This window comes from Microtus oregoni, unplaced genomic scaffold (assembly GCF_018167655.1).
Source record: "Microtus oregoni isolate MIOR12 unplaced genomic scaffold, Mior012 000013F_ref0000133, whole genome shotgun sequence".
Classification (NCBI taxonomy): Eukaryota; Metazoa; Chordata; class Mammalia; order Rodentia; family Cricetidae; genus Microtus; species Microtus oregoni.
In genome coordinates this window covers 43,608,419-43,636,335 of record NW_024543072.1, presented here as the reverse complement: position 1 = coordinate 43,636,335, position 27,917 = coordinate 43,608,419, and the positions used below count along the sequence as shown (strand labels likewise).

Sequence of the window (27,917 nt, the reverse complement as noted above, 5' to 3'; positions counted from 1 at the left end):
GTGTGTGTGTGTGTGTGTGTGTGTGTGTGTCTGTCTGTCTGTCTGTGCCTGAAGAACCAAGAGCCCCTTTCCCTTTCCCTCTTGTGTATGGGAGAGGAAGGACAGAATGAAGGAGAGGCTATGGCTTCTCTCTTTTCTGCATAGGATCTAACTAGAGTGGAAGGATTTGACAAACAATTAACAACCCTCCCTCCTCAGCTGCTGTTTCCCAGGATAGCATCTCCTTTGCTGCCAGGGTAGATGGGCGCCTTCAGGGGAGAAGACACAAAGGTGCCCTCTTTATGAAGCCTGAATGTCTCTAGATCTTGAAGACAGAGGGGAAACCCAGGGGATTAAATTAGCAGGCAGCTCAGGCTCCACCTGGACGGGAACTAGATAATAGGCTTTAAAGACAGGAAACAGCCTGCACTCCAAAATAATAATTTTCAAAAGCAACACATGATGGATGCTGGGTTTTCTATACCACCTCCTCCCACCCCTGCCCCACCCTTGGTTCATCACAGCCAAGGGAAATCGTCCTGTGAGACTTGGCCGCGTGGATGAGCCAGGTCCTCTGGTATTCCGGCAATTCTGCTCCGCCTCGCCCCGTATTTGGAAAGACTGTCACAGCCAGCCCTTTGGGAAACCCGATTCCTAGTTACAGAAATTGCCCAGCACCATGGTTTGAAGAGAGGGGATTAGGGCTGGTGTTGTCATCCTGCAGCCTCTGCCTGGCTTCCTTTTCTCTCTCTCCATTTCTCTCTTTCCTTCCCTGCTCTCCAAGCCTGCCATTTGTCCCTCTCATTCTTCATTTTCCCTGAAAGACCGCTCCACACACTCCCGCCCGCCTGTCTGTGTGTTCGGCAGCCCAGGCTCTCTGGGGTCCTGAAACATTGCCTGTCAGGAGCAGGGCTGTGGCTGGAAAGGGAAAACACACGCTGGGCTAAACAAAGGGAACAACCAGCGGCTCACCTTTGAGAAGGTCAGGAGCCCGAAGATAAAGGAGGAAGGTGGAAAAAGGCAAGGACCAAACTAGTACCCCGGCGGATTCAAAGATTAAACATATCACGCTGGATTCTGGGCTTTGCTGTTTGAAAATTTCCTTCCAAATATCCCCAAGAGGAATTAAAGCGCCGAAGCCTGTTCTGTGAATTAACTCGCCACCAGCTTCAGCTCTTGGGAACATAGGATTTGAGCCTTGTGTTTTGCACACATTTTTCTGCTACAGTGGCATGCTATTTCAAAGTCTGCTCACAGGGCGGTGTCCTTCTATACCAGGACTTCCCTGAGGCCGGAAGGCCGGTCTTGTCCCGGGGGTGTGTCTTCAGGACTCAGTACATTGGTCCACAAGAGGCACTGGGGTGCTGAAGGGGCTCTTGAAGGTGGGTGGGTGGGGTAGTGAATGGATAGACAGATGGATGGATATTCAGGTGGATGGATGGACAGGTAGATGGTAGAGGAAAGGGTTGGGATATTTATAAAGCATCTCATTTTCTCACAACTGTCTAGAAGAGGGAATATATTATAAAATATTATAAAACTGGTTTTTTTTTTCTTTTGACAGACAGGCAGAATAGTGAAATGATATGATTAGCCTGACATTCCTGGAAGACTTGCTCCTCCTCTGTCCTCTCAACACCTAGTATTCCAGATGGTTTGCACAGAATCACAATCAGCACATGAGGGTTCAGTTAATGATTCAGGAGACAAAAGAATAGCTGTTCTCCACTGTAGGAGCCTCTCTAGGAGAGAGGGGGGAGGAGCAGTATATAGAGGTGCAAATATTAAACATTTTCCAACACCTTCCCTTGCTTTGTATGTTTCGATTTTGTTGTTTTGAGGCAGGGTCTCACCAGGCAACCCTAGCTGGCTTAATCTCAGTGTGCAGAGCAGGTTGGCCTTGAACTCACAAAGATTCCTCTTCTCTCAGCCTCTACAGTGCTGGGATTAAAAGCATGCACCACTGCCTGAACTGATCTGGTTTTTGAAACATCTTGATAGACAGAAAACCTGAAGAGGAGAGATACTTCAGAGACTTCGGAAGGGCTCTCGGTGTACGCAGAGAGGACGGAAGTAGTTGTGTGGTGTGAAATTTCTGAAGGCCTTTCTTTGCAGGCGTCTGGGGCTGACTCAACTGTGTGACGTTCCCGATTCAGACAGGCCTACCTTCTCTTCACTTTGGCAGGGACTCGAGTTGCTTGACTGACAGATGTTAATAGAGGAGTTCAGCTCCAGAACAGTAGGCAAAAGAAAACACTTACAACCCAGAGGACACAGCTTCTGCCCTGACCCCGGTAGGTAGGAACGTGTGAAGGTGACCGAAACCCACACATGATTGCATGGCTAGTCTAACCATAACCATAGCTCAACCTGGGATTTGTCATGAGCAGTCTTTAAGGCCATTCTTTTATTCCACTCCCCTTGCTCATCAGGCCTTGCAAAAAGAACAACCCAAAGCGCTGGAGAGCTGAGATTTACAGAGGCCAGCAGCTTCACCACGGCAGAACACAGAAAATGCCTGGGAGGTATTAGGAAGGGCAGTTAATTGGTTGGCTCCTGAATGTGTTAATCCTGAGCCAAGCTGTGTTAGTACCTCATTAGCGCATTAATTCTACCGACTACTCTCTAGCAGTCCTGTCTCAGTTCAAATCCAGAGCAGTTCTGGAGGTTGTTTTATGGAAACCAGGTTGTATTGATAAGAATCGCAAGCACAGATCCTTGTCTCAGAACCCTGGGTCTGGGACAATTGAGATTAAGGAAAGATAAGCTTGGAAATGCGTGAAATACTGAGTTTGGTCCTTCTCAGCTCGATAAGAGTGTCATCAGGGATCCTTGTCTCTGAGGTCAGGGAGCGGCGAGGTGAGCAGGCAGCATTCCAGTCCGGCGAGGTGAGCAGGCAGCATTCCAGTCCGGCTATCCAGCTCTGCTGGAAAGGCCCCGTGTAACCAGGGAAGGACGCAATGCCGCCACTCCACGCGCCTGGCACCTGGCTCCGGGAGGAGAAGGCGATAGAGGTAGGCTCAGTGTTTAGACACTTTGGGCAGGAGAGACTGCTCCGTGGGTGAAGAGCTTGCTGCGCAAGCTTGAGGACCTGAGTTTGGATGCCCAGAACTGACATAAAAGTCTGGCTTGGCGACGGGTTCCTGTAACCCCAGTACTGAGGGGGCAAAGGCAGGCAGATGCGGGGGGGGGGGGGGGGGGGGGGGAGTCTGTCAAGCTAGCTAGTCTGCTAATTTAGTAATCTCCAGGTTCGGAGAGAGAACCGCTGTCAAAAAATTAGTTGGAGAGCAATAAAAGAAGATACCGGAAGTTGGCCTCTGACTTAGTATGCATAGGCACAGGCAAGCATGTCCACACACGTGCATATACCATAAATGTGAACACAGCACCACCTTTGCTCCAAAGTTATCTGCCATTGGATTTCACATTGGAGCTCATGACCTCATAGGTTTTCCAAGACCTTTTGTTTTGTCTTTTGAGACAGGATTTCTCTATGTAGTGCTGGCTGTCCCCAGAATTCACTCTGGAGGCTTCAAATTCAGAGATCTTCCAGCTTTTGCTTCCCAAATGCTGGGATTAAAGGCATGCGCCACTACCAGCTGGCTCAAAATCTTCCTTTTAAAATGTATTTTCTGTGCACTTTTCCCCTTAGTATGTTATTGCTGTATTTTGAGTATTAAATATCCCCCAGAGGATCAGAGGCTAGGGATCTGATCCTGCAACTGATGCACCAAAGAGGCCGAACCCTGACGACTCTTGACATGATCAGCATGAAATCACTGGTGTTGTTTGGGTGATTAAACAGGAGTTGTGCCAGGCAGTGGTGGCGCACACCTTTAATCCCAGCACTCGGGAGGCAGAGGCAGGAGGATCTCTGTGAGTTTGAGGCCAGCTTGGTCTACAACAGCTAGTTCCTGCACAGGCTCCAAAGCTATAGAGAAACCCTGACTCGAAAAACAAAAATCAAAAAAAAAAAAAAAAAAGAAAGAAAGAAAGAAAACAAGAAAAAAAGGAAAGAAAAAGAAAGAAAGAGGCATTATACCTACTTAGAGGTACAACTGGGTCCTGTTCTAGAATGATGTAACTTGTCGCCTCTTTACGCTCCCTTCTTCCCACCTGCCATGAAATGAGCAGGCTCTGCTCTAGTTCCTTCTGCCGTGACCTCTTTCTCACCTCCAGGCCCAAAGCAAGGGGTCCAGCCAAACGTGGAACATGGAATGAAGCCCCTGAAACCAGGAGCCTTTCCTCCTTTTAAATTATGCTAAGTAGCTGGGCAGCAGTGATGCAGGCCTTGATCCCAAGGACTCAGGGGGGCAGAGGTGGGTGGATTTCCCTGAGTTCAAGGCCAGCCTGGTTGAGTTCCAGAACAGGCCCAAAACTCCTCAAAGAAAACCTGTTTCAAAAAAAAAAAACCCAAAAGAAAGAAAGATAGACCCACTAGATGGGACAAAGGCAACCTCTGCCTGAGAAAACAGGACTTAAAGCTCAGATCCTCTGGAGCGTCTTCCTTCTACCTAACACTGAGAGCTTTGGGACCTATGGGGTAGAGGACAATCACCTTGGGTGCAGACATCTTCAAATCATGAAAGACAACAGAGTAGCAAGAGCCAGGCAGTAACTGTCCTGGGTTTTTCTTCTATGAGATTTCAGACCAGTGGAAACAGCTGTAAATATTTCCCAAACAAGTGACTTTTACTCCTGTTCACTGTTTGTGAAGACGGGTCTCACTTAGCCCTGACTGTCCTTGAACTCACTGCGTAGCCACAGCTGCACAGAGTGGATGGACCTTGCTACATTACTGCACTTCATCAAGGGATGGGGCAAGAGCAGATTCCTCCACATTCTGGCCAGTATTTGTTATTGTCACATTTTCAATTTTAGCTGTTTTTATAGACGTGTAGTGGTAGCGACTGCTGTCTTCCTACTTGTTGCATAAGTGTGTAGTGATAGCTGCTGTTTCCCTAGTGACTGGTGATGCTGGAAATACTTTATATCGGGCTATGAAGTTTGTCACTGGCTTCAACTTTTCTTTCGGCAAATGATTTTCTTCTCTTCAAGCCTTAACTTTCTCATCTGTTGAACGAGAGAATTGAACCAGGTGATGTCTGGCAGGTTCTCAGCTCTCCATACCCACATATTCCTGGACCCACCCCAGGGCAGCTCCTTTGCAAGGTGACAAGCTTTCCATTTTCCCTTTAGGCATCATTAGCCCTATCTGCCAAGAACTGACAAGCAATGGTTCTTACCCGAGAGCTTCGCTGACATTTCTGGGAAATGTGCAGGAGCTTCGTTTGACCCTTTAAGCCTTATTCAGCACTTAAGTCCTGTCATCATAGGCTGAACAAAAAAATTATAACAAATTTGCAAGAAAAATTTATTAATTTTCCGATGCACTGAAAAGATATTTGAATTACTTTGTTCCCAAGACCTCTCTGTAGGTCACAGTTTTGAGTGGGTGAGAAACTCATTATTTTGGTCAAGCATCATTTGAGTGCCTACTGGGTTTTGTTCTGGAAAAGGTGCAGTCAGTTGTCTGTGGAGAAAAAGTTGAGTTTGGGTCATGCTCTGCCACTTATTGAGTGTATTAATCCACTCAATAAATTGGGAAATATTTACAGCTGTTTCCACTGGTCTGAAAGCTCATAGAAGAAAAACCCAGGACAGTTACTACCTGGCTCTTGCTACTCTGTTGTCTTTCATGATTTGAAGATGTCTGCACCCAAGGTGATTGTCCTCTACCCCATAGGTCCCAAAGCTCTCAGTGTTAGGTAGAAGGAAGACGCTCCAGAGGATCTGAGCTTTAAGTCCTAATACACACACACACACACACACACACACATATATATACACACACACACACATAATCCATTTGTCATTACTATCAGACAGTGCCTAAGGCAAGCTACACACACACACACACACACACACATATATATACACACATAATCCATTTGTCATTACTATCAGACAGTGCCTAATGCAAGCTACACACACACACACACACACACACACACATATATACACACACATAATCCATTTGTCATTACTATCAGATAGTGCCTAATGCAAGCTATACAGACACACACACACACACACAGGGTCTCACTATCATACAATACCTAAAGCAAGATGCATGTGTGTGTGTGTTTGTATGTATGTATGTATATGTACAGGGTCTCACTACGTAGCCCTAAATGGCCTGGAACTCAATAGCTTGCTATGTAGACCAGCCTGGACTCAAACCCACAGAGATCCGCCTGCCTCTGCCTCTTCAGGGTTGGGATCCAAAATGTGCACCACCATAAGTGCCTGGTAAGCTACTGTTGGGGAAAAAATGTTCTAGATATTCAAGGTCATGCTGCTGATAGGCCCTGGCTCTGTAAGGATCTTATGATGTCATTATGGGGACATGTGAAGGAGAAAGAAATTAAATAACCAGAGAGGAGCCCAAAGACTGTAGCCAAAACTCCAGCAGCAAGGCATGCCTTAGACCCTTCTGAGGACATACTCCTGTTTGACTTAAGCCTCTTGAAACTGCCATCCTGGGGACCACATTCCTACTACATGAACCTTTTAAGAGACAAGTACCATCCATTCAAACCACAGAAACATGAGAGTTTGTCAAGAAATGCAACTTCACAAAAGGGGGGGAGGGGTGGAGAGCCGGACATGGTGGCGCACACCTTTAATCCCAGCACTCAGGAGGCAGAGGCAGGGGGATCTCAGTGACTTTGAGGCCAGCTTGGTCTACAACACAAGTTCTGGGACAGCCAGAGCTGCTACACAGAGATGCTCTGTCTCAAGAACAAACAAACAAAAAGCAATGCAACCTCAGCGGACTGTGACAACGACATCTGCTGACAAAGTGGTCATAAAGAGGTGGCCATATATGTGGAAAGTGCCTCGTGCAGAATAGGCACTGGACAACAGGCAGCTATAACCATGTGGGACTACTGGAGTGGTCACCACAGAAGACACGGAGGAAAACACATAGCAAGCGTCATGCCCTATGCGTGCCCTGTCACATGTCCATGCCACTTGAGTTCCCCATTAGTACCAAGAAACACTGGTTTATGAAGCTGAGATGCAGAAAAGCTATATCACTTAAGATCACCCCAGCACTTAAAGAAAGAGGTGGGATTCAACCAGCATGCCTAGGGGACCATTCCACTCGTATTAATAAGCTGTACACAAACATAAACACTGATGCAGAGGAGCTAAGAGTCAGGCAGGAGAGTTGCAAAACATTTGACTCAGCAAGATAGTTACTGCTGAGAACCAGGCAAGTCAGGGAGGCAAAAGGAAGCCAAAGAAATAAAACTCCCTACCTCAAGAGCATCGCACCACAGCAGTTTGTGGTCCTCGAAGCCCAGTCCAGCTGCTGCAGGGAGGAAGTGGCTCTCAGCTCTCCCCACCGCTCCCTTTTCTCATTAGTTCACAGCCTAGTTAAACACGGGCCCTTCCATTTCATGGTCACTAAAGTCTTACGAGCCTGTTTTTTAAACATTACCATGATAGAAATGCTCCGGTTGGTGGTGGCGCACACCTTTAATCCCAGCACTCTGGAAGCAGAAGCAGGTCAATCTCTGTGAGCTTGAGGCCAGCCTGGTCTATAGAGAGAATTCCAGGACAGCCAGGACTACACAGAGCAGGCCACCAGCCTGGGTACTATGCTTCAAATATTCAAGGCTTTTAGGAGACAGACAACATTCAAACCACAGAAACATGTGACCTTGTTGAGAAACAAAACCAGCAAAAGGAGACAATGGTATCTCCTGATCAAATACATGGGTCTCTGTATATTTCTCATTCAAACCACCACAGTCCTCTGAATAGTCAACTATTGCCCCATGTCTAGGTATCTAATTAATGCTTTTATGAATTATCAGATAATTCATAAAATTATGCCTTTGGACTATCTTTTTCTTAAAAAAAAAACCAGAAGCAAAAGCAAACTACTTTTTATTTATTTATTTTTTTTTAAATATTTTTTATTTATTTATTATGTATACAATATTCTGTCTGTGTGTATGCCTGCAGGCCGGAAGACGGCACCAGACCCCTTTACAGATGGTTGTGAGCCACCATGTGGTTGCTGGGAATTGAACTCAGGACCTCTGGAAGAGCAGGCAATGCTCTTAACCACTGAGCCATCTCTCCAGCCCCTTTTTATTTATTTTATTTGTTTGTTTGTTTATATGTGTGCATGTGAGGGAGGTTCGAGGACAACTTGCAAGGGTCAGTTTTTCTCCTTCTACCTCATGGGTCCTGGGGCTCTAAGTCATGACATCAGACTTGGTGGGAAGTTCCTTTATCCACAGGGCCATCTTGCTGGCCCCGGAATGCATTCTTAGCAGACAACAGTTTCCATCAACCCACGGACTAAGAATGTCATCAGATAGCAGAAACTTACAGCTTTTTGGCACTCTCGAATGTGTTTGATAAGTATCTTGATTTCTGAGAGTCTTTCATCGTATGACTATAAGAAATTCGTCCTTCCACCTCAAGAGGGAAACAAATCTACCTGAATCCTTGGTTATCGGTCATAGTCACTCATATTTTGGCTTACGATAAACTCTTTGATCCCCTTTGACTTGACAGCCGGGATTTTGGTCCACACCACGTTATCTGGTTCCTGGTAGGCTTTCCAGCAACTCATCGTCAATACGCATGTGTGTAGAGTACCTTTCTTGTCCCACACACTGGCATCTCAGGCTTCAAGGAACCTGCATTTAAATGGCTGAGAACTAATGAAGGCCATCAGAATATCAATAATTGTGGCACATTAAGAACTTAGAGTAAACAAACTTTGTGGCTTTAATGAATCAGCCTGCCTCCACCTTAAGCTTGAAAGCCATCTTATAATAAAGACTAACTAGGCTCATCCCTATTTGTGATTAAATCTCTGTTTCTCAAGGATTGGGCTATGTCCCATCTGTAACCTTAGCTACAAATGGTTCTGTACTTTCTGTTCCAGGAAACAGCAACCATATCTTTGTTTAAAAAAGTTATAATGACCATCTTGCAGCCCTACCTTTGTTTTAAAAAGGTGATGACTATCTGTTGTTATGACCACCTTGCTATGCTCTGCTTCTATAGCCCTGCCTATTTTGCCTACCAAATCCCCCATTTGGAAACTCCCTACCCTGAGCTATAAAAACCTTATCTTCCCAACAAAAAGAGATCAAGGGGATACAAACTGGAAAAGAAGAAGTCAAACTCTCACTATCTGCTAGTGGTGTGATAGTTTACATAAGTGACCCCAAAAATTCTACCAAGGAACTTCTACAACTCATGAATACTTTTCAGTAATGTAGCAGGATATAAGATTAACTCAAAAAAATCAGTAGCCTGATGTGGGAGTGTCATATATCAATCTGTTGATTTCATTGGTTAATTATAATAAAGAAACTGCTTGGCTGGCCCTCATAGGTTAAAACATAGGTGGGAGGAGTAAACAGAACAGAATGCTGGGAGGAAGAGGAAGTGAGCTCAGACGGACAGCTCTGCTCTCTGGAGCAGAGATGCCATGCCCCGCTCCCGGGCAGACACACGCGATGAAGCTCCGACCCAGGATGGACGTAGGCTAGAATCTTCCCTGTAAGACCAGTTCTCACAGATTATTAGAGATGGGTTGATTGGGATATCAGAATTAGCCAGTAAGGGCTAGAGCTAAAGGGCCAAGCAGTGTTTAAATGAAACAATTTGTGTGTTGTTATTTCGGGCATAAGCTAGCCAGTGGAGGGAGCTGGGTGGCAGAATGCAGCCCCACAGCTCCCACTACAGTAGCCCTCCTGTACACAGATGATAAATGGGCTGAGAAAGAAATCAGAGAAACATTACCCTTCACAATAGCCACAAATAGCATAAAATATCTCGGAGTAACTCTAAAAAACAAGTGGAAGACTTGAATGACAAGAACTTTAAATCTTTGAAGAAAGAAATTGAAGAAGACACCAGAAAGTGGAAAGATCTCCCATGCTCTTGGGTAGGTAGAATTTACATAGTAAAAATGGCAATCTTGCCAAAGCAATCTACAGATTCAATGCAATGCCCATCAAAATCCCAGCAAAATTCTTTGCAGACCCCAAAAGAATGGTACTCAACTTCCTATGGAAAAGCAAAAAACCCAGGATAGCCAAAACAATTCTGTACAAGAAAAGAACTTCTGGAGGCATCACAATCTTTGACTTCAAACTCTACTATAAAGCTCCAGTCTTTGGGATTAACAATATTATAACATGCACAGTGCCAGAGAAAAGCTAACAACTCCTTCTGGTAGAAACCCATCTTCGTGGAACCCACTTTCTAGACCAGGCTGACCTTGAACTCACAAAGATCCACCTGCCTCTGCTTCCCAAGAGATGGAATTAAAAGTGTGTCTAGCTAAACAGCTCCTTCACAGATCTTTGATGTTTGATTTCAGTTTCATTTGGAAAGGCCCAAACTGGATTAAAGCAGTTTGCTTTTCCCCTTCGGGGATCCATGGGGACCAATGACTAATTCCATTAGTTTTCATTTTAAGTAGGGTGATTGGCAGCCCATGTACTCAGCCTCTGGGGCCCTGTCTGGTTTGACAACTTCCTGTTGTGGGTAATGCACAGATGATGTATCCATAGCTGTCTTGTGAGTAATGAGCCGAGCGTGTGCTTAGGTATTTTAAAGCACAGGAGAGGATTGTGTTTCAGCAGCGGATGCGACTCCAAATGATTGCGTTTTATTATTACAACCCCTTAAAAATTCCCAGAATTGACACTTCTTAGGGCATTTTCCTTCTCAGAGTGTTCCTGGAATTCTCTATTTATTCTACTGTCGTGTTGCTCAGAGGAAAAGAACAGAAACAAGAAACAACCATGAGCTTTTACTCAGTTCCTGTAACGGTTGCTTCCGCCCTGATACCCAAGAAGGAAAAAGTACAAAGACTGATCCGGCTTGGGTCTGCGTGCCTTATTTCCGCTTGGGAAATCCTTCTTTTCCCACTCTCTCATCCCGCAGGCTCCACTCCTTGACTGTATCTGTTATAAGCAAGCTTGCTTTCCGAAACCGTGTTCCTCCTTCCTTGCTCCTTCTCGCACCTCCTTTGCTTCTCAGAGGTCTGGCTGCTGCCACCGCACTTGCCTCAGACCCAGACTCTCCCTGCCAGGGGCTCCAGGCCAGCGCAGCCTTCCAGCTGCCACTCTGCCACTCAGCCCTTCAGTGCCAAGACTCAGAACCTTCTGGCCCCAAACATTCTTTCACACCCATCCCCCACAAGGGACACACGCAGAGGCCCCTGCTGGGTTCAGTTAACTCTGAGTGGGAGGAAGGAGGACAGGAATAAAGCAAGGAGGACCAAGCCTCCGAAGGAGCCCTTTCCCATACTTCCTCCCGGACCGGCATTGATGAGAATTGAACAGGTCTGTTTGGGCGGTATAGCTCAGGGGCAGAGCGCTTGCCTGGCACGCTTGAGGTCCTAAATTCAGTCCCCAGTAATACACGGGGTAGAGGGAAGGGAGAGGGAGTATTGACGATGAAACGTTCTGCTTGGGCGGACAGTTCAATAGAGCCCTTGCAGTTCCATCTCAGGTAACTCACAAATCTAGATTCTACTTACAAGAGAAATGTGGGACTATACCCTCTCTTGTTGCCACTCTTCCCCCCTCCCTTTAGATCTCTTCCTGTCCCTCATAGTCTCCCTTTATATTTGTGTTTATAACTAGATTCTGCATATGAAAGAAAGTATGTAATATTTGTCCTTCTGAGTCTGGTCAAGCACCTTCTACAGCTTTTAAGAACAGTGCCTTAGGAAGAGTAGGAGTTCAGCTTTGTCTCCTATTGAGTTTGAGGCTAGCCTGGGCTACATGAGACCCTGTGTTAGAGAAAATGAGAGTGCAAACCTTATTCCTTAATGAGCATGGTAGAAGGAAGGAAGGGAGGAAGGGAGGAAGGGAGGAGAAAGAAAGAGAAAGGAAGAAAGAAGAAAAGATAGTGTCTCATGTAAGAAGCACTGAGTTACTGAATTCTGTCTGTCCTTAATACACATTTACAGTGTGGGGGGATAGAAGTTGGTAGAATCTTTGGGATCTAATCTCACAAACAGGGCAAAATCTAGATAAGATCATGGCTATAGTAGTGAGGCCTGTAAGACCAGCCCAGAAGCTGAGGCAAGAGGAACAAGCCTGGACTACATTGTACAATCTGGAGATGGAGTGTGTGTGTGTGTGTGTGTGTGTGTGTGTGTGTGTGTGTGTTATTAACAAAGTGGACTTCAGCCTTCCACATGTGCACCCTGGGATGCCCGTGCCCTACCCTCACCCCCACCCCCACCCCCACTCATATACAAACTAATGAAGGTAACTTTTAAACAACTTAAAGCTGCTGAACTCCATCAAGAACTCGGACGAAGCTGTGGGCTGTCAACCCCCGGGGCGCCTGCAGCGACGTGGGCTATTTCTCCTGTCTGACTTCAGCTGTAAGATGACACTGTCCTTTTGCACTAGCACATGAAGACTAGCTAATCAAAATACTGTGCTGACTCACTCAAGAGGTATCTACTGAGCTTCTACTACATACAAGGCATCATGGAAGCCCATCGTGCAATGTTATATAAAGATTTTAAAAATAGATCGTTACAGATAAACATGGTGATTATGTAAAATGACTGGAATAGTTTTGCCTGGATGAACTAAGGAGGGCATTTGCTTCTACCCTGTTGGGTGGACTGATCTTTTTATTCCCGCCCTCATTCCTTCCTTCCAAATCCATCCGATTACTTCCGTGTTGGGTCTGCTTGGTTTCTAACGGTATGGCGAGTTGCTGTGTAGAGTGTAGTCTGCACAGAGATCCCCAACAAAAGGGCAAATGAGGTCAAAGTTCACTCTGCGCTGGACAGGCCAAGCTGCATGACCTGGTCTGGCTAGTTTTATGTCAACTGGACACAGCTAGAACCACCTGAAGGGAGGGAACCTCAATAGAGAAAATGTCTCCATGAAATTCTTCTGTAAGACATTTTCTTAACTGGTGATTGATGTGGTAGGGCCCAGTCTAAGGTGCGTGGTGCCATCCCTGGGCTGCTGGTCCTGGGTCCTATAAAAAGGGAGGCTAATAGCCTGGCCGTAGTGGTATACACTTAATTCCAACACTTGGGAGGAGCAGAGGTAGGTAAATCTTTGAGCTTGAGGCCATCCTGATCTACAGAGAGTTCCAGGACAGCCAGAGCTACACAGAGAAACCCTGTCTTGAAAAGAAAACAAAAAAGAAAGGAAAAGAGGAAGGAAGAAAGGAAAGAAGAAAGGAAGGAACAAATCATGAAAAGCAAGCCAGTAAGCAGCACCCCTCCATGGCCTCTGCGTCAGCTCCTGTCACCAGGTTCCTTCCTTCCCTATTTGAGTTCCTGTCCTGACTTCCTTCAGTGATGGACTATGACGTGGAAAGGTAAGTCAAACAAATTCTTTCCTCCTTAAGTTGCTTTCAGTCATGGCCTTTCATCAAGGTAGTAATAAACCTAACTAAGACATTTGGAGGGTCTTGACCACAGCTGTCCTATATGGGTTAGTGGTGGCTCTACTTGTTCACAAGACAGACACTGAAAAACTGGGCAAAATTTTGTGCTTTTAATCAAACAAGATCTACAACAAACTTTTGGTGGCGTATACAGACAGCTTCTCTTTCTACATGAGACGCTACCCATATATGTACAGCATTTTCCCTCAGTACTGCCAGCTGTGGGAAGAAGAGGGGAACTCGACAAAGGAGGCCACAACGAAAGTCTCAAGATGTTCCCTTGATACAGGGCACCTACACTCTTTCTGGAAACCTTATACCCAGGGCACCTAGGAACCCTAGGGTCCCAGCTCATTTAACCCACTGACAGGCATCACCATTTCCCCTCGATAGAATTTGACCTCCATGCTGAGGGGCAAAGATGGAGGCACCAGAAACCTCAGGCTTCCTAAGCAAAGCCTGTTAGATACAGAGTGACTCTTGTCTACATATGCTCTTCATAATGTTGCTTTGACAATCTTCCTACTCTTCTCCTGGAAACAGAGCAGGCTTTAGTGACTTTCCTGGCCAACTAAAGAATATGGCAAAAGTGACACCAGCTAGGGGAGTTCGCTACCACCTACAGAATCCGATCGCTCCAAGGCCACCATGTTGTGAGGAAGCTCACACTTAACCACACAGAGAGCCAGTGTAGAGTCACTGTCACGCCCCGAAGGGGGTGACACTTGGCTTGGCTTGAAGACAGACACCGTATGTTGTGCTCACAGCTTCCCTAAGTTCTTCACTGTTTTACTTCCAGCCTCCGATTGTCTACAGTTCCACGAAAGGATAGAAGCCAGCATTGCCTACCCAAGTCCTACCCAATCCCTGACCTACAGAAGCCATGAACGATCCTGAAATGATTGCTGCTTTAAGCAACTAGGTTTGAGGATCTGTTACATAGCCTATGGGTTTGGGCGTCATTACAAGCTAGAAGGACTGTGAAGAAAGGGAGCCCAAAGTGAAGGGGGAGATGCGGAGACTTACACAGAGGTTAAGGTTAAATGTGGGCAAGCTTCTGAGGAGAGGTGCTTTGGAAGGGCCTACGGAGGTCGTCATCTAAGGATGGCAGGGCTGCCAAGTGAGTAGGGGAGACTCAGATTTTGGAGACAGACAACCAGAGATCCTTTCTGGCTTTGCTGTCCACTGTTTGTGGCTTGAGACACACTCCTCCCAAAAGAACATTCTGTGAATTAATATACTGTTATGAAAAAATAGGAGATAAAAGAATATGTCCCTGGGCCGGCCTGTCTGGGGTCAGCGGACCCCTCTCTGTGATTTACTTGTTCTCACGGGAACCCTCCGGCTAGATGATGAGCTGCCCTGTGGACACTAGTCCCTGACCCATTTGGCGTTCCACTCTTGGCAGCAAAGTGAGCACATTGGCATTTGACATTCCTTCTTATGCATCCATCTGATTCCCTCATGGCTACATTTGACCTGCCCAGATGAGAACAAAGCTTCAGACTGGGAGGATCAGAATAGGACGACCTCGTGGAACCCTGCCAGAAAAACGACCAACTGATGACACAAAGCAAAACCACTCTTCTCTCCATCCAAAAACAGCGAGAAGAGGAAAAGGGCGGCAGTTCCTCAGACATAAGGGAGGGGTCGGAATATGGAAATTGTTGGAACAAGAGGTTAAGAAGGGCATAGAGAAACCTGCCACCATACTGCTTTTATTTTGTTGTTATTGTTTTTACAGGATCACATGTATCGCAATCTGCTCTCAAATTCCCTATGTAGCTGAGGAACTTTGAACCCCTGCTCCTTCTCCCTCCATCTCCCAGGTGTTGGGATTACAGGCATGTGTTGTCACGCCCAGTTTTATGCTGGCCTGGGAACTGAACCTTCTGAATGCTAGCCCAGCAGTCTAGCAACTGAGCAACATGCCCAGCCCCCACACTGCTCCTTCAGACTGCTTTCCTTCTTACCTGCTCCGTTTGCCATTTTTCTGGACAAACCTTGGTCTGTACGCGCTAAAAAAGAAAACAGATAATAAACGTAGCGGAGTCTAAAACAAAACCAGTCAAACAGGTTCTTCATGCAGCGCTCTTGATCTGAAATATTCAGCAAAGACAACTCAGAGCCTAAGCCTGACTGAAGGAGGGAAGTTCTCTGTCACACCTAGATGGTGGTGCCACCTTGTTGGTAGACCTTGGCTACTGAACATTTGTAATCAGTAAACATGAACTAATTAAATCACAAGTCTAAGAGTATTAAGAAACAATATAATTTTAAACCATTTACAAAAAAAATCTGAAGTTTTAGTTTTTGTTGGTGTGTGTGTGTGTGTGTGTGTGTGTGTGTGTGTGTGTTTGCAGTGCTGAAGATTGACCCCAGGCCCTCACACTTGCTAAGCAAGCTCTCTACCACTGGGTTACACCCTCAGCCCCCAAAAGTTCAATTCTAATTTCTGTCTTTTCTGTTCTAATTCAGTCTCCAACACCAGAGGGGGGGGTAGCGGGCTGGGGGCTTGTGGGGGGAGGGGACAATGGGACGGGATGGGGATGACACAACAGGGGGGACTCTTTTTGAGACATAAACATACTATCATATTTATAAGAATATTTTTGGGACTGGTGAGATGGCTCAGTGGTTGGGAGCACTGGCTGCTCTTCCAGAGGTCCTGAGTCCGATTCCCAGCACTCACATGGCGGCTCACAACTGTCCGCAACTCCAGTTCCAGGGGATCTGACACTTTCATACCAATGCACATAAAATAAATTTAATAATAAATTATTAAAAAAAGAATATTTTTACATTTATTTATGTGGCAGATTTTGTGCCATGGCACTCATGCAGAGGTCAGAGGACAACTTTCAGGAGTGGTTTTCTCTCTTTCAGCTTGTGAGTCCTGACCACTGATTTCAGGGCCTCAGGCTAGGTGGCAGGCATCTTTGTCCACTGAGCCATCCCCAACCAAATGCCATTATTTTCACATTCAAATATTACAAGTGACTGGAGTTCTCTGTAGTTCCACTGGAGGAGATAATATGTCTGGTAATTACTGGTTTTGTTTTGTTAAGGGCTTTTGGTTTTGGTTTTGCTTGTTTTAGGTAGTTTCACTGTGTAGCTTAAGCTAGCCCCAAACTTAAAATCCATCTGCCTCAGTTTCCTAGTATTGGGCTTATAGGAGTCCCATCACATTCAGCTTTATAAATTATTGTTCTAATTTGCCACAGAAGCAATAAAAAGTGAAGTCATTGCCATAGCTAGACACATTTCCAATATTCCAAGCTCTCTGGCAGAGCCGCCTTGAACACGGTGCTTCTGTTTCCTCTTGGGCCATGATATGTGTTTAATGACTAGTCCATTCTCAGGCTGTTTAGAAACTTGCTGGCTGTTCTCATGGGTTGGTCCAACCCTAGATTCACAGTCAAAGCCATGATAGTCAAGGTTCTTACATGACAAACATTCTCAGGAGAGAAGATGAACAAGAAAGGCTGTCTTGTGGTGGAATGGGGGATCCTCACATGGTGTCAAGTGGAGGCTGGATGCTCACATCTGTGGCATTATAGGAAGACGTTTCCTGCTACAGTGAGGAAGTTCCTTGCATCTCTGAGACTCTGTAATCTACTTGTAAATCATCATGGAGACATAGAATGTTGGGAAATATTGGGTCGTGAGACAGAGCGTATTCAACGTCGACGGTGACAGAGGAGTCAGTCCATAAAGAGCCTGAAAGTTGACAGCTCTTCAGGAGCCAAAGAACAAAGAAAAATTGGTAGCTCCTGCCTTGTTGTCACAAATGCTCAATTCTCTAAATCCCCATTGTGTCAGGAATATGGCCAAGGCTTCCAACAATAGATGTGTTGAGGTCTGAGAGCAGAGATCCTGGCTCCTAGGAGGGAGAACCACACTCATTGACTGGTGTGGGATGGTAGTCAGCTTCTTTTTGCTCTGAAAGGAAGAGAGGTTTTTAATCATTTACATGTGTTTTTCCTCACAGCTCAAAACTTACACAATATTCTGCAAAACCTAGAAGCAACCACTGACAGTTTTAGCCTTTCTCAAGATTCTCTTAGAACTTAACAAATTTTAACTCAAAATTTTAACCCCAAATGTACAAACTCCAGAAGATAAAAAAGCAGGAGCTTTCTTCTTGAGATGAATGTATTAATTGGTTTAGGATTCAGATTGTACTCTATTTATAATGAAACATTACTCATCCGCCAGCTATCTTAGTTGGTTTTCTAGCAAATAGATGTTGTAGAATATTATTTTAAGGTGTGTTACATTTGTTTATGCTGTGGAACATTTGTTTAATGATGCAAAGATGTGTTGCATTCTTTATGTTGTATTGTTCAACTCTGTGAAGCTGTGTTACTTTGTCTGTCTAAAAGACTTGATTGGTCTAATAAAGAGCTGAACAACCAGTAGTTAGGCAGGAGAAAGGATAGGCAGGACTGACAGGCAGAGAGAATAAATAGAAGGAGAAATTTGGGAGGAAAAGATCAAGAAATGAAAAAGAGGAGGGGAGGAAGACTCCAGGAGCCAGCCACCCAGCTACACAGCAAGTCATGAAGAAAGAAGTAAAGAAAGAAATACAGAAATAGAGAAATGTAAAAGCCCAGAGGCAAAAGGTAGACTGGATAAGTTAAGAAAAGCTGTCTAGAAACAAGCCAAGCTAAGGCTGGGGGCATTCATAAGAAAAAATAAGCCTCTGCGTGTGATTTATTTGAGAGCTGTGTGGTAGGCCTCCAAGGGTCCTACAAGTACCTAGTCCACACACGTACAGTATCCCTTGGATTGGGCTCAAGTCCATGGCTGTCAAGAAAAGGCAAGTTCCTGCCCACATGGCTTCTGAGCCTTCTCCTGGTGCCACTGATATTTGCTGTGATCAGCTTGAGTAACTAGTAAATCAGACACAGAAAATGACCTTTCAAGACTATGCCATCAGCTCTGTGACCTGGGGCCGCCCTGTCTTTTCCATTGCTGTTTCCCACGAGCCAGATTGGAGCTGAAAACACACCAGACATTTAGCGCACGTCTAAGGAATGGGTTTGTCGTCTGTGCCATCAAAAGCTTGTCTCCTGCTTCTCCTTCCCCGTCCTTATCTCAAGCCCTGTTTTCCAAAGGCATCTACTTGTAAATGTTTCATGTCTGAGAAGTGAAGTTTGAAGGAGGAGGACTTTCTTCTCATTCAGATAGAAGAATGGTTGTGAAAAGTGGGACAATTAACAGATACTTTCTCCATCGAGGGGGAAATTGTACCAGGCCTTCCGGCGATCCCAACATGAGGGTCGAGCGGCTTCTAAATGGAACGGACATGGCAGACACAGTCTTGGGAGCTGCAGCAAGGGGACCGCAAGGAGCCCCCTAGAGCCCTTCATGCCACTCACCTTGAGACCTTCTTCTCCAGATCAGAACGCCAACTCCAGCCAGGACAATGGTGAGGATTATGGTCCCAGAGACCGTGTTCACTACTAGAAGGAGGATTTCTGATTCTGTAAGCAAATGAGAAAAACCTCCAAGATGCTTCTCCTGTCTGCATTAACTGCATCACTGTGATCACCAGGAAGCTCTGCCATCATCTCTGCTCCCTCATCGCCTGGTGACAAGTGGACTATGTGCCTATGCTATCTTCTATTTATTTACTTATTTAGTCCCAAGTCAGGGTTTCTACGTGTAGTCCCTGGAACACTCTCTATAGACCAGGCTGGGCTCAAACTCAGAGATTCACCTGCCTCTGACTCCTGAGACAGAGAGAGTGAGAAAGAGAGAGAATAAAAATAAAAACTTTAATAGTCATTCAAAGAAAAAACTGTTGCTATTGTTCCGCCCACCTGCTGAGGCAGAGACCCATTCTCCCTTCCTGGCAGGCATCACAGCTTCTTATCTCTTTCCTCAGACTTACTCCCCAGACAGTCATCGCCCCCACACTTACCCTGAGGAGCCTCAAAAACCATTTGGAGGCCACAGTGCTCCACATGACAAAAATAAACGTCTTTGCTCTGAGGATTCAGATCAACCGACACCCACGTTTGATAGGTTCCATCTCCACTGGGAAGCACGCCTCCATGATCCACTTCTTGGGCAATTTCTTCCCCATTTTTCATTCACGTCATGAAAATTTCTGGTGGGTAGAAGCCATGAGCTCGGCAGAAGAGAGTTGTAATCCCCGGAAACGTTTCCTTTCGACTTGTTCTTACCACCGGAGGTTCTAGAGAGAAGCAGCCACAGGAAAGTGAGGTGGGGGATCTTGGGCACTGAACATACAGTATTCAAACAGAGCCACGTTCTCCTGTTAACTTTCTTTGCAGCAAGAAATATCTCAGACTGAGAATGAACCAGAGCCCAGATTCATCAACAGCAAATATGTATTTTGTAGACTTCCTTTTATGGAATAGGCTGGGGAACACACGGAGGTGAACCTCGTTTTGTCCCTGAGGGGAGAAAGGGCGCATAGCTTCAAGTGTTTGGAGAGAGTATCAGAGCTGCCAACTGTGCACCTTTGAAATAACCTTGTGTGACAAGGAAATGATGTGGGAGTGTCAAATATCAATCTGTTGATTTCATTGGCTAAGTAATAAACAAACTGCTTGGGCTCATAGCTTAGAACATAGGTGGGTGGAGTAAACAGAACAGAATGCTGGGAGGAAGAGGAAGTGAGCTCAGAGACGCCATCCTCTCCTCTCCTGGGCAGACACATGCGATGAAGCTCCGACCCAGGATGGATGTAGGCTAGAATCTTCCTGGTAAGCGCACCCAGCTGTGCTACACAGATTATAAGAAATGGGCTAGTCCAGGTGCAAGAGTTAGCCTAGAAGAGGCTAGATAGAAATGGGCCAAGCAGTGTTTAAATGAATATAGTTTCCGTGTAATTATTTCGGGTAAAGCTAGCCGTGGGGGCAGCCGGATGCCGGGGACGCAGCCTGCCGCTTTTATTACTACAACAGATGGCGCCCAGATGTGATGGACTAAATCCACTTAAAAACCTGAGAAGGCTTAAAAATAAGGAAGAGAGAGTTTAACACAGATTTTTGCTGTTTGTTGGTGGCATGCTGTAGAGAGATTTCCTGATTCGGCAACAGCAGCATAAAAAACGCTGCGTCATTTTAAAGCGCGGCTTCCTGGGGCTGTGCTGCCAGCGTGAACTCTGGCTTTAAAACATGTCAAAGGCTTTTTAGGGGACTGGATATTTCTGTTCCCGCTTGGGATCGAAAGGAGAGTGCTCTGAGACCCCAGCGGATGGATGGCTCAGCACTCCCCGCCTGCACCTGGGCAACTGGCCGAATCAGGCTTAGGCAGGCGGAAGAGCATGGCGGATTCTGGCTCTGTGTGTCAGATTTGGCTGTAACTTGGATAAAACGAATTTCTGTGCTGCACGCTCAGTCTCAGAATTAAAGTGCTGAGTGTTTCTCCTACCTGGCGGCCCCAGAGCTAGCACAAAATAGTACGTCCTCCATTTTGAAATTTTCCTGACTCAGCAGCAGGAAAAAACTGGCTGTTTTAAAATGCTGGCTTTCTGGGCTGTGCCGCCATTGCAATCTCTGTCTGGCTCCTGCGTGAGACAGAGCTTTTGAATGGAGCATTTGGAGTAAAGTGCTACGATTTGTTTGATGGCAACTAGACTGCTGTGTGCCTAAAAGGGGGACATTGCATACCGCAGCTCAGAGGCACAAGCAGCTCCGCCATGCTAGTGGTGCAATGTGCAAGGATCAGAGGCATGAGCAGCTCCGTCATGTTGGACTGGGCGGGGCCAGCAGGCAGTACCTGTTTTTGACCTAGGAATGTCACAGCTTAGATTCTTAAGCTCCTAGTGATTTAAAGGCACAAATCAAAAGTGCTCCTGGATAGTAAAAAATTGCAAATTCACAATAGGACAGATTCAGACCACTAAATGAGTCACACTGTTGGATGAATGTACGTAGGCTTGAGAGAGAGAAGAAAAAAATATAGAGAATAAAGTTAATGGGTTTTTTTTAAGAAAAAGGTAAAGTCTTTAAAGAGACAGAGTACAGATAGTTAAGAGATTAAAAGAAATAAAGAAAAATAAGCCACGTAAAAATGGAAAATTCACAGAGAGTCTGGATTATGTACATTGTGTTTTCTTTAAAATTTTTTACTGTGAAGGAGCTAAGTACAGAGAGACATTTCATTATATGGGCTGCCAAGTGGAACCAAAACAGATATCATGAGGGTATGACTTCGGAATTTGGGTCTAAGGATATGATGCTTTGGAAAGGGTCTTCTTTTGTTTTCACAGAGGATCAGACCCTGTGGATTGCATCTATCCCGATATGGTATGATAGACCACCACCTCCCGAAAAGTTCTTGTGAACACCCTCAAAAAATTACTTCACTCAACTGCCAACTGAGATAAACCTGGCACACAGGTTACACCCTAAATGATCTGATTAACAGTGCCCCCATTCAGCAGGAAGCAGTTTGGAGAGAAAAAACTGCACCCATGTTCCCAAAATATTTTTTATAAATGTTCTTTTACATTTAAAGGGGGAAATGATATAGGTATGAATAATTTGCATTGGTATGGATTTAAGGTCAATTTTGTTATATGTATATGTATTTCTTGATCTTGATTAAGGTATTGTGATTGTGTAGTTCATTTAAAAATGTACTGTATAATTAAGAAATATAGGTTAATATATGGATAATCATCAATAAGTCAAGCTTATAGTCATGTTAGTTAGATTTTCTAGATATATAGAGATATATTTCAGATAGGCATTCTTCATCTCTCTCAAAGGCTGCAGAATATGGCATTTAAAATATTTTAATAACTTAGAACTTTTCATGACAATGAGACATGTCTGTTCCTGGCGGCACCAATCTACTTCGAGAGGAAGATGGGCATCGAAGAGGATCCTTATGGAGTTTGATAGCCATTTGGGCAAGAAACTGCTCTTGCCTGGACTATTGCATAAACTGGACACAAAGAACCCGCAGAGAGAGGACTGCTGAACTTGCCTAAAGGTGAGATGGTCTTTCGGGGTTCCTGACTCATGAAAGAGTCCGTGAGACATTCTGCAGGATACAGCAGAAAGTGACTGAACTGTCTTTGGAATTTCCTTCTTGATGAAATGTCTGCTGGATACTATGGGCCTGAAGGCTGAAGATGGATGCCCCAACGGTACAAAAGAACTTTGGGTGACTGTCCAGGCAGCGAGATGTTTCTGTCATTTCTAGAGTTTTCTTACTTCTTACTTACTTAGGTAGTATTATATCCTTCTGGAGTATTTGATGGAGTTGAAGAATGAATAGATAGTTATAGTTTTCCTTAGTTATGATAAAAGATAAAATAGATATAAATATTGTAACTGTAATTCTTGCCTGATAACTGTTTTGCTGTATGTAATTTTGCTATGTTAAAGTTAAAGCCTTCCTTTTTTTGTTTAAACAGAAAAAGGGGAAGTGATGGGGGAGTGTCATATATCAATCTGTTGATTTCATTGGTTAAGCAATAAAGAAACTGCTTGGCCCTCATAGGTTAAAACATAGGTGGGTGGAGTAAACAGAACAGAATGCTGGGAGAAAGAATCTGAGTCAGTGAGTCGCCATGATTCTCCCACTCCAGGCAGACGCAGGTTAAGATCATTCCTGGTAAGCCAGCTCGTGGGCTATACAGATTATAAGAAATGGGCTAGTCCAGGTGCGAGAGTTAGCCGAGAAGAGGCTAGATAGAAATGGGCCAAGTAGTGTTTAAAAGAATACAGTTTCTGTGTAATTATTTCGGGTAAAGCTAGCCATGCGGGTGGCCGGGTGCCGGGGACGCAGCCCCGCCGCTCTTATTACAACAGAGTGGCGCCCATAATTACAACAAGGTGGGGTCTAGCTAAAGGAAGTAGGTCCCTGTGGGGAATCCCTGAGGGCTGTATGTGGTGATATTTTGTGCTGGAACAAATAAAGCTTGCCTGAAGATCAGAGAGAGCGGGGCTAGCCACACTAGTTCGCCATAGAGGCCAAGCAGTGGTGGCACACACCTTTAATTGCAGCACTCAGGAGACAAGACACTGTGAGTTCAAGGCCATTTGGGCTATACAAGATTGAACCAGTCTAAAAGAGAAACAGAGCTCACACAAAGGTGATCTCAACACTAGGGAGGTGGAGACAGGAGTGATAGACTGGGCAGAGAGAGGAATATAAGTTGGGAGGAGACAGGAGCTCTGAGCAATTTAGTCTGAGGACTTGTAGACACAGGATACTCCATTCGGTCTGAGGATTGGCTAGTTGCTCTGCTTCTCTGATCTTTCAGCTTTCACCCCCACTCTTGGTTTTTATTATTAAGACCACTTAGAATTTGCACTACAGCTGTATCTTGCCTTGGCTCTTCTCCCTTCTGCTTCCTGTCCACTCTGATGTAAACTGCTTTGCTACACCCTTCCCATCAGGATGGACCCAAACCTCTGAAATTGTGAACAACCTTTCCTACTTTTTTAAAAAGTTTTTTTCCTACTTTTAAGTTATTTGTCAAACCGATATAGCTATGTGGCAGACATCCTCACATCAGAAAGCAAACTATTTCTCCTTTTCCTATCTGATAAGACTCAGCCTAAAACATCTTAGTGGTTAAGGGTGGCCAAGACTGGCCAAATCTAGGCTATCAGACATTTCAGTCAGGCGACAGTAATATTTAATATGTGAGCAGAGTCAAAAGCTTAGCATGTGTTTTCATCCATATTATTCTCACTAACTTCTTTAAAGTAGGCACTATTACCCTATTTTACTCAAAACTGTGACTTAGCTGGCCTACCTTCTAGAAGCTTCACTTGTTCCTGACAGGAGAGATTCCTCCTGCCAAATAACAGCACGTTTGGGGACATAAATGCACCCCTCTATAACATGGGCTCAGATGAAGTGTTCATCTTAATTCCTCTTCGACCATCACTCAAACAGCGTGCAACAGCCAGGGTCTCTTTGTGGTCCCCGGATGTAGCCTCTGACCCTCTGTGGTCTGCCTAGGCCTTCGCACTCTCTCTGGAACTGTTCTGCCCCTAGTTTCCAGCTGGACTGCCTCAGGCAGAGAGCAGCAGCTGAGGAAGTACCTATCTCACCACGCTGCAGTCCTGCCTGTGGCCACACCTTTCACCTTAAGGATCCCCTTTCAACAAACCAACTCTTGCTGGGCTCTGCTAGCGATGTCTCCTCTTCCTGCCCTTCAGATCGTACTGGGGCAATGGTGTCTCATACTTCACCTCTCCAGAATCTTCACCACCCCTTGTTGGGATCCCCACTAGACCCCTTGTGAAGGATCCCTGGTTGAATCTCCTCAATTAGACCATGCTGGCTGTGCCATTGGTCATTGCCAGAACTTTGTTGCCCAGTACGAATCTTTGAAGCTTTTTCCGATGGTCACAGTGATTAGGTAAAGAGGTCACAAATGATCCAACTCAGGCCAGTCACAGTTCTCTTGAGATTTATTTATTTAGGTAACAAGTACTCAGAGACAGTAGCCTGTCTTGCAGAATGGAGAAGCCATGAAGATGTGACATTTGTGCTGGTCCCTTCATCCCCTGCCTCCACCCCTCCCCTGGAGAAAAGTTTTCAAATATGGTTTTGGTTTCTTAGGTCTCCATACTATTCTGATTCCTGTTTTCTAATAGGATCTGCTTGAGTCTGTTAGAAGCAGATTTGTTAACTGCAACCATTGAGCATAGCTTTGATAGTTATTCTGCAAGTAGGGAGGAGAGCCACCTTGAGGCTCTAATCATTTGCCTTCAAAGCCTGCATTTGGACACACAGCACATGCTTACAACTATGGTCCAGACCCCTCCTCTCCACCCCGGGCTTGTCCCAGCTCTGCAAAGTCCCTCCGGTTAGACATTACTCTTCCGGGAAAGGTCAACAGTGTTCAGGGATTTCTGGAAATATTTGAATCATCCCATAGAACACGAAACATTCTGCGTTCTGTTGAAGTTGACCAAAAGGCTCGTGTATTGACAGCAGGAGACAAGCTGTGTACCCAGAAGAATCGTCCTGTTAACTCCGAGTTTCTTGGGAAGCCAGTCTTCCTAAGCCCTTCCTCATAGGCCAGCTTTTAACTCTCACCCAGTGAACCCTGCTTCTTAAATAATTTGTAACAACTGTCCCACTCTCAAAAGTTTTCCCAGCCGGGCGGTGGTGGCGCACGCCTTTAATCCCAGCACTCGGGAGGCAGAGGCAGGCGGATCTCTGTGAGTTCGAGGCCAGCCTGGTCTACAAGAGCTAGTTCCAGGACAGGAACCAAAAGCTACGGAGAAACCCTGTCTCGAAAAATCAAAAAAAAAAAAAAAAAAGTTTTCCCAACCTCTCCCTGGCAGGAGACGGAGGACTTTTTTTGATAGAGGTGCCCTTGGAGGCACCACATTCTGTCAAGACAAGTGGAACTGCGAAGGCTTGTCAAGATGCTGCTAAAAATACCACCTAATGAGAATTCTCTTAGGGGTTTATAGGTCAGAACAGTCCAACCAAGAGACGGATTTCAGCACAGAGTAAATAGCACCTGCAGAAGAGGAAGTTAGACACAAAGCCAGTTTTTCTAGGGATGTGAGAGCAAGGTTCTCTCTCCTCCTTACCTGTCCTTTCTAGGGTATCTTTTCCGTACTCCAAGAACCTCTTGAGCCAGGCAATGCATTCCTTTTCCACCCAGTTCTTTTGGTATTGCAACTCATGCAGGTTGGCCTCCCATGTCCGCTTGGTGATTTGAGCTACATTATCTACAGCCACCCAGGAGAGGGTGTCTTTATTGAAGACGATGAATTGTCCGTCATCTTCCAGCAACTCACAGCCAATCATTCTCTGGTAAGTGTGAAGCCCTGAAACACACACAATCTGCGGAATCACGGGTGAAAGCAGAGACGGGGGGGGGTGGGGGGGGGCTTCTTGGATGATGCAACTGGAGCATGGTCGGAAGCACTCTTTGCTCCGGAAGACACCACCTCACAGGCCTGTATATTTAGGTTCCAGAAGGTTCCTGTTTTGCAGACCCACATACTAACAGACATTGATGGGGTACTTACTGCATGCCAAAGGGTCACGATGATGCCTGCCTTGGGGAATTAGCCTATCTTTGGAATGATTCATTGATAAATCTCCCAGCTATTCTGAGTGCAGTGTAGGAGCGAGAGATACACGCAGGAGCCAGAAATATCTCTGGGACAATTCATATAGTACGTTTCTGTTCAGAAATAAGCAAATCAGGAAGCCCAACCATGAGAAAATAAGACCCAAAATGGGCAAATTTAGAATGAGAAGAGAGAAAATTGTTGGATGCCAATGGGATAGGAATATGGGGACAAGGGATAAAAGATTTTCATAAAGGGATAGTATAGAAGAGCCACAGGAAGGTGGTGGGCACTGAAACCCAGCCACCTGATTTTCTGGGTTTTGCCAGAGACTACAGAGGGTGTGAGCAACTGGTCACATTGGCCTGAGGCAGCCCGGGGCCTTACTCGCAGGAAGTAGACAGTGTTGTAGACAGTAGTCTGTTGCCATCACACCTGAGTGGTTGTAGTGCCTCTGTAGGCCCTTCAGTTCCTCCTTGAATGTCTGCTGCCAGCTCCTCAGCAGCTGAGTGTACCTCTCCCAGTGATCAGGTGCCAGGTTCTCCGCCATCAATGGAGCCCTTGGCTCCTTCTGCTGGGTGACACTGTTGTATGTAGTGATAGGGTGTGAGTCCACGTACCCAACAGAGATAACTCAGGGACTCCAGGGCCAGGGTGTGAAACAGCCAGACGAAAATATCTCAGAAAGTGAGTCCCTAAGGAGAAAGCAAAGAGAGTGTGAGAGTCACAGATGACAGAATATATTAACTGCATTCCACTGACACCCCATACCAGCGTCCTGGCCCCATACTCAATGCATCCATCCCACTATTTTCTCCAACACCATTATCGAATCCCTAGGAATTACGACTGGAAAAGACTTCAGCCCTGTGACCAAGAATGAAATTTTACAGGTAACCTCAACTTGTAAGCAATATACAGTGTGATGCTCTGGTCTTGGGTGAAGGCCCAAAGACCATTCACTGGACTGGGGCTAAATGGGTAATGCCTGAAGAAGCCTTCAGAACCTCTGAGGGAGAGAAGACCCTGACAACCCAACTCACTTGCACTACCAATAAAGCCTCTGGGTTGATAACTGAGGGCTCTCAACCTACCCCCTTATCTCTACACACACAGGGCTGCACACCCCTCCTCCTGGATTAGACGGCGCTAGAACAGCTAAGGAGAGTCAGGCCTCCTGGGGAAAACACTTTCAAAAGCGCTTTTTTCTTGCCTTACTGAACCACTCCTCTTATCTCCTTTCTTATTATTTTTCAACTTTTTCTTTTGTCTAAATACCAATATGAAAATTGTGATCATCACTAAGGATTAAAAGTAAATCTAAATGAAATAATCCTCCCCTGAACCGACCCTGAACCCCTCAGGTTGTCCAAGAATTTCAGGGCATGGTGGAGACAAACAAGAAGGTCT

General features: G+C 45.5%; 1 protein-coding gene across 1 annotated transcript; it reads right to left on the bottom strand.

The window, feature by feature from the left end:
* Nucleotides 1–194: 194 nt before the first annotated feature.
* On the bottom strand, nt 195–27,072 carry LOC121454992 (major histocompatibility complex class I-related gene protein). The gene is given in 8 exon segments (XM_041662453.1): nt 195–304; nt 2,767–2,965; nt 15,435–15,479; nt 18,718–18,794; nt 18,846–18,950; nt 19,391–19,666; nt 26,019–26,258; nt 26,943–27,072. Coding segments are annotated over 8 exon segments (1,167 nt in total). The 5' UTR covers nt 27,058–27,072.
* Nucleotides 27,073–27,917: the final 845 nt, after the last annotated feature.